Here is a 7406-nt window from a genome sequence, read left to right as displayed (position 1 = left end):
ACACCACCAAACAAAGAAAACTTCTCATTTGTTTGCAAAAATACTTACTTTCCTTACCTATAAATTTATAAGCTTGAGTGTGTTTAAAAGTTGATATCTCTTGACTTTCACTCAAGTAGGTTTGGCTCCATACTTTGTGTAGGATTTTCACTTAAGCACGGTTTCTCTGTTCCTTTTTCCGCCCCTACGTTTTGCAATCATTTTATATGTGTATCTGCAACTAAACTGGTTTTATATTATTAAAAACATTGATCCCAAACCTCTGAACAGGAGTATATCTAAAAAGTGAGATGATAATAAGTAAGAATAGAGCAGAGAAATGGAAAATGAGTGACGGATGGTCATGTTTTGGACAGATACACGTCGAGTCCACTGGATGGAGCTGTTTAGCAGGATGGTGCTGCTCGGCCTGTTTGTGTCTGCGCCCATCAGAGCAGCAACAGAGTCTGAGGAGGAGTCACCGACAGACTGGACGCTGTGGAAGAAAGCCAATGGAGTGATGTATAAAGTAGAGGTGTCTGTCATAAACACCCGACACAGCAAAGTACATTAGATCACATCACATAGACAAATTAATAACAGAACTCGGCCTATAAGTAATAATTAAGTAGCAGGAAGTTAAATGAATGTTAAAATACATGTCGTTAAATAGCTGTAACTAACACAGAGGAAGACACATGGAACAAACAATTCAAACTCAGAAAGAGAGAAGGGGGAATTCCACCATTTTTGAAAATTTCAGCAGAATTCAGTAGTTCAGATGTAAACTGGGTGTTATTCGGAGTGGTTGAATGTTATTCTTATTGGATCTTATTCACTGCCTTTTTCCCCAAGACATTGTTTTGTGGTAGTTTTGAGAAATGATTTTGTCTAAATTTTTTGGTGCACATACATGGTGGAGAGACCATGACTGTATTCATTCATAACATAATTTAGCATATGTTATTAGGCTAAATAGTAAATTACAAATAAAAATTCCTATTAGAAAGCAAAACCATGAGGCTTTAATCGTAATGGTTCTACATGAGTGATCCTACATGAGTCATAAAAAAAATGTTGGAGTCCTTATTGGGCCCATAACTGGGAAAACTAAAACATACTACTTAATTTGCATTTCTTAAACAAAAAAACTTTCATGTAGTATTTAAACACTGTTTAAGTTTCAAAATGTACTGCTCACTCTCCATTCCATACAGTCCATAAATGAAAACTGAGCAGCATACAGCAGTTTAGCCCCACCCATGTCCAGACTACTTTTTGAATGAGGCACAATACATGGCAGCCAGTAAGATCTATTTAGAGTCTGTTTTCATATATCAGTCTTAAAAGCACAGTAACAAAAGTGGCCTGTTTATTTGTAAGGGGTAAAGAGAAGTTAAATAAATGAAGTTAAATGAAAATGAATTATGGCTGTTTTTGGTACATAAAGCCACACAAACAGAAGAAGTAGATCTCAAGGAAATGCATATGCAGGAAAAATGTAGGATATGGACCCTTTTAAGTTTCTGTATAACTCACCATTTTGCATCAAAACACTCGAGTTTGTTTACATCTCAGAGATTGAGTTAGGTGGCAATCTTGCAATGATTACATATCAGATTCACACAGATTACAAATGTCTGTCTGCTTCTCAGCTTCTCTCAACCGAATCTCTATGATTTCTGTGTGGTTGAACTTGTGCCACTTGATTCTGTTTCTCCCAAAGGCTGATGACAAGGAGAGAAGGGTCATTTGGGAGACAAACAAGAGAATGATTGATGACAATAACAAAAAATTCCAGATGGGCATGTCCAGCTTTACCATGACGATGAACAAATATGGTGACTGGGTAAGTCATTGTCTCTCAAACATATGGTCATGATATTGAGCATGTACACTAATGCCACAAATTATGAAGACATTGAATTATTTTTCTTTTTTTAAACATTCTACTTTGCTCTTTGTCGTATCTAGACTAAAGCGGAGTATAAGCGGTTACAGGGAGCAAAGATTAACAGCAAGGTGAAAAGGAAAGGAATGGTCGCCTCTGCGAATGCCCTGCGCAACTATGCTAAGAGACTGCGGGCGTCCACACTGGACTACAGGACGATGGGATACGTCACTGAGGTTAAAGACCAGGTGGGATTTAACTCTCTCCAGCTGCCAATGTTGGTTATCCTACTGTACAGTCCGTTTGATTTTTCAGCATCTGACAGTTTTGAACATCAGAAACGTGCGAGTGCATTAAAGGGTCCATCTTATGGAAAACCAAAATGTACATATGACAAACCGTTTTAATAACATCAATACTAAACTGCAAAAACAGCCTGTTTTGAATTTTGAGATGTCGTGAAAACATTTACATACATCCACCTATTCTACCTACAGCAGTTTACGAGAACTTCAGCCCCACCCCTGCACGCTGAAGTTAACAGGAGTGTGTTAGTTCAGACTGCTTTTTGAATGAGGCACAATACAGGGCAGTCAATTAATCAAAACAGTTTATTAACATATATCAGTCTTAAAGATACAGTAACAAAAGCTGCCTGTTTAATAAGGAAAGAATAGAGGTCAGGAAATAGTCATGTAAAAATTATTTATTTATTTATTTTTTTTTTGGTACATAAAACCACAAAAATGTCAATAAATGGATCTCAGAAAAAAAAATTAAATACAAGAAAACGGTATAAAAGTGAAATGAGGCATATCAAAAAAGTTATGCTCTCTCCAACTCTGTCTGCCCTATAGCTACAGATCATCTGCAGTAACAACACTCCTGAACACTATGTGGATGTGAATAGGGAGTGTAAGTCTGTTCTTGGTTGTAACATCACACCTATAATGAATTTTAAAAGGAGCTGTTCTAGCAGCATAGTTATTATGCATGGACTGTAATGCATGGGTAATGAACAGTATGTCTTGAACCTTTTGACAGCACTCATATAGTAGGTCTATATCAAACTTTTATCACACCTTTATTTAATAATAAAAAAAATGACGTTTCAGTAGTTTCATTTTGTTTCCATTATACGGGCCCTTTAAAAAGTCTTGTTATCTCTGCTCAGGGCTACTGTGGGTCTTGCTGGGCATTCAGCACTACGGGTGCCATTGAGGCCCAGATGTTCAAGCACACAGGTCAGCTGGTGTCCCTGAGTGAGCAGCATCTGGTGGACTGTTCCAGGTCTTACGGCACGTACGGCTGCAGCGGGGCCTGGATGGCAAATGCCTATGATTTTGTAATCGGCAAGGGGCTGCAAGCCAACAGTACTTACCCTTATACTGCCCTGGTAAGTTGACTGTGAGATTTGGTCAGAGAATTGCACCTTGTTCTGTTGTGTGGTGCTTTCTTGAAATGTTGGAATGGCCTGTTTAAAGGCTGCTCCTCTGATTGACTTTAATATGTAGTTTTGTAACTGCTTACCTCATTTGTGTTTACCTGTTTGCCAGGACACACAGCCCTGCTTCTATGAGCCCAGCCAAGTTGTAGCCCACATCAGTGACTACAGGTTTATTCCCAATGGAAATGAACAGGTGTTGGCTGATGCCTTGGCGGTTGTTGGGCCAATTACCGTTGCGATAGATGCTGACCATCCAAGCTTTATGTTCTACAGCTCAGGTAGGCTGTAAAAGCTTTTGAAAAGTATATTCAGCAGTAATCGTGCTAGAGTACTTTACTGTGTAGCAAATTTATGGAGCCAATCCCAGCACTCATTGGGTGGAAGACAGGAAACACCCTGGAGAGGCTGCCTGTCCATCACAGGGCAGACATATAGATATGTTGTGAGGCAACAGCACAACCCCCTGCGCCACTGTGCTACCATTTCAACTAATTGCTCTCTGTGAGGGAGCTTTTAGAAGCATTAAATGTTTGACATCTCGTTCCTGTCTCCACTATTGTGAACATTTCTGACTTAGAACGTTTCTCAAGAACAGAGCATTTCACATCAAACCACTCTCAATGACTTGGTTTACATCTTAACAATTGAATTGTGCAAAGTTTGAAAAATTGATGCAATACCCCTTTAACTCTCCAAGCATATTAGTATATACTTTGGTTTCAATGAAGTCATTTTGTGACAAGAGGGCATTAATGAGTGTTAGTGCGCAATATAGTGCCTGTTGATTGTTATTGCATTATTGCCCTTTACTGCAGTACTGAGGCCACAGGCAGCAGCAATATGTACTGCAATTAACAGCACAATCTAAATATGCCAGTTTTGGCCATGTCATGCACCCCTGATGAGCCTAATGAATGCGCATTCTTCTTTACCATTAACATTCATTGTACATGTTCTGACAGGGATCTATGTTAATCCTAAATGCAGTTCAAGTAACCTCAATCATGCTGTGCTTTTGGTTGGCTATGGTTCTAAGGGTGGCAAAGACTACTGGCTCATCAAAAACAGGTGGGAGCTTATCTTCATACCTCTAATCATTGAGACTAGCTGTGTTTAAGTGTATTTTAGCGTTTACTCTGTTCAGAAATGACATGAGCTACAACAGAGCAAACATTAACACACACAGTATGATTACCATATAGGGAAAAGTTTCCTAGCCCTACATTGTTTACTGCCCTCTCTGTGTGATACAGCTCAGACACAGCTTCTAATAATGATGATAATTAGGAGTGTAAAAGTGCACGATCTGAAGGTGCTATTCATATGCGCTGATTTTGGAATGACAATAATTTGTGATCGATTATGATATTCAGCAAAGTAAACGCTGTCCAAAAAAATCAGTCCAAAAAACTATTATGTATTATGTCTGCATTATAGTTTCTCCAATCACATTTGTGTTTTGAAAGTATTTTAAGAAATAAGTCCAAATCCTACCAAAATAATCAAACCGAATAGTGGTGAAGTACGAGATATTGGGATGCACTGAATCCTAAACAATCAAAATCAAATCCAATTATCAGGTCAGAGACTTCACTCTTACTAATACAGTGTGTTCAATCCTTTGTGCTAGTACACTAAAGCATGCAGGACCAGCATTAAGCACCACTAAGTTCCAGTGGTCTAGTTGAGGTCTTCTATGATGTTGAGTGATGTCCCTTCCCTCTTTCCACAGCTGGGGCACAAGTTGGGGTGAGGGAGGATACATGCGCATGATCCGCAATGGCAAAAACACCTGTGGCATTGCCAGCTATGCTCTTTACCCCATTGTATAAGGGCTTTGTATCTCTCAATAAAGACTGTTTAAGTTATGACTCTGTCTACAAGATCAATTCTTTGTGTCGAAGTTCCCAGAAGCATATTTCAGAATATTCCATACACATTCACCACGACATAAGCTGGATTCTCCAGTTCAGTCCAGGAGGGATGGATAGTTACTGGGTCAGGGAAATTATTAAACTGGCTAATGCTGGTGGTATCTTCTGAGCCAGTTTTTTCAAAGTCATTCACAGGACATGTTAAGTCAAGTCAAAGTTTATTTATAGAGTGCTTTTTACAACAGGCATGTGAGCGGGTGGGTGGTTCACAGTCCCCCTAAAGTCTTAATTGGACCCTTTATCTTTCTGTTTTTACACCCTTGCAATTTTACATCCACACCTCACGAGTAGCTACAAACAGTAGTAATACTTAATGCTTATTAGAGACCATCAATTTGGTTGAAACAAGTAATTTCCATAGGGGGACATTTAATAGTTTTTGCTCTGAGGACCATAAGATCTTAATCACACTACTGTCCCCACCACTTTTGAAATGCTATATTTTATCCTAAACATTATTTAAGATGTCATCTGTAGCTCAGAGCCCAATATCTCTTCTGTTCTGTGCTGTGTTGGCTGTGGAAGTATTAATGCTAGTGGCTGGACTAGGCAAGCTCATCAACTTAAGCTGCAGTTAAGATGGATCTCCTCAATGCAGTTGTTACAGTTCAGTCATAATGATGGTTAAACTGAATTCACAAGGTTGAAAGAATGTTTAATGCAGTTTGTCAGTCATGAATGCATGCACAATCACACCCTCATTTCAGGTTCAGAATTCAGCTGAAGCAGATCAGCGCAGGCCAAGCCAACAGTCATCTGAGAAGAATTATGTACTCCCCCTAACTGCTATTGTCATGCTTCAGACATATGAACAAAACTTGTGACAATTTATTTTGAGCGGCCCTTTTTTGATGAAATAGACTATCAAAAGACTCTCAATAACAAATCAGCAGCATATTAATGATGTAGCAGCAGTGAATACATTCATTAGATTATCAAGAGGCTTTTAATTAACTCTGTAATCATAATTTCTGTATGTTCTGCTGGATTCAGCTGTTTTTCCACTTTATATGTATTCTGCGGACCTCCATGCTTTGTTTTTCCATGTGGTGGGTGTATCTGTGAACTCCCAAATGAAGTGAAGTTGAATTTACTAGTCAACCAGATGTAAACAAACTTCCGGTGAGCACCCAAGTGGAGCTGGACCAGAGAAACTGTACTATTAGAAGCTTAGAGGCTTAGAAATTGTACTTACACCCGTCAACTTGTAGAGAGAACTTTGTTGAACCTACACACAGGCCTTGAGCAAAGCTCTGTTATTCCACATTATCATAGCAGTTTAACTGATCTGATACCAGTTTTGCCGTTTTTCTCATGATGGTTAGGCTTTGCTTTTGATTGCCGTGTGCTGGACCCGTATAAATCAAGGGCATTTGTTGCCCACAGTTCATTGTAAGAGGTGATGCTAATCTAATGCTCTCTCCTCACCACACCCACTCAGTAAACTCGTTCCACAGTTTACAGGCCCACAGCAAACACCCTCACAGCACGCTTCACACTCCAGAGCCTCCCACAAGTTCTCACACAGCACCAGTGAAAGGCACAAGGCTACTCGTTGAAGTGCTGTGTCTCATTTGAGTGTGTTGAGGGAAAAAGTGAACATGTTCCACTAAAGATGGCATGTTCTCTCCCACAAGAAGAGAAGAGACAAACTAAACAAAACTCAGTTCATTTTGGTTACACTGACTATGGCATACAAAGGCCATACGGTATAACAGTCAGATTGCAGTAATGCGCTTTTAAATATTTTATCATTTCAACCAGTCATTTCAGATGTACTTCATGTGGTAACCAACACTTCATTTGTTTTTTTCCAAGTCAAATAAATTATATAATTGGGTTTTCTCAATTGGTTACACACAGACTGTTTTTTTTTTTTCTGCAGAGCACCAAACATAGATCTCTCGTAAAATCTGCAAGAAAATCCATAAATTTGAAAAGTGCTCAGGCTGCAGTGGGACAAACATTACAGAGCTTTTCTCTACCCTCCTATATCGGTGAGAGCATGAGGGAAAAAATATAAATTCCCATAAATGTCACAATATATAAAAAAGGGTAACACTTTCTATGAATGTCACGTTTGTAAGCATCTATAAACACATTTATAACATGTTATAATGCATTCATAAGGCATTATAAACATGGTTATACATAT

The 7406-nt window shown here is 38.9% G+C and overlaps 1 protein-coding gene across 1 annotated transcript; it reads left to right on the top strand.

Annotated features, from left to right (window-relative positions):
- Positions 1-337: 337 nt before the first annotated feature.
- On the top strand, positions 338-5149 carry LOC118819270 (cathepsin L1-like). The gene is made up of 7 exons (XM_036586980.1): positions 338-514; positions 1706-1828; positions 1954-2118; positions 3045-3266; positions 3427-3595; positions 4280-4385; positions 5050-5149. The coding sequence occupies exons 1-7, from the start codon at positions 338-340 to the stop codon at positions 5147-5149; spliced, it is 1062 nt and encodes a 353-aa protein (XP_036442873.1).
- The last annotated feature ends 2257 nt before the right edge of the window (positions 5150-7406 follow it).

Source organism: Colossoma macropomum, unplaced genomic scaffold (genome assembly GCF_904425465.1).
Source record: "Colossoma macropomum unplaced genomic scaffold, Colossoma_macropomum, whole genome shotgun sequence".
NCBI lineage: Eukaryota > Metazoa > Chordata > Actinopteri > Characiformes > Serrasalmidae > Colossoma > Colossoma macropomum.
This window is presented reverse-complemented; position numbering and strand designations above follow the sequence as displayed.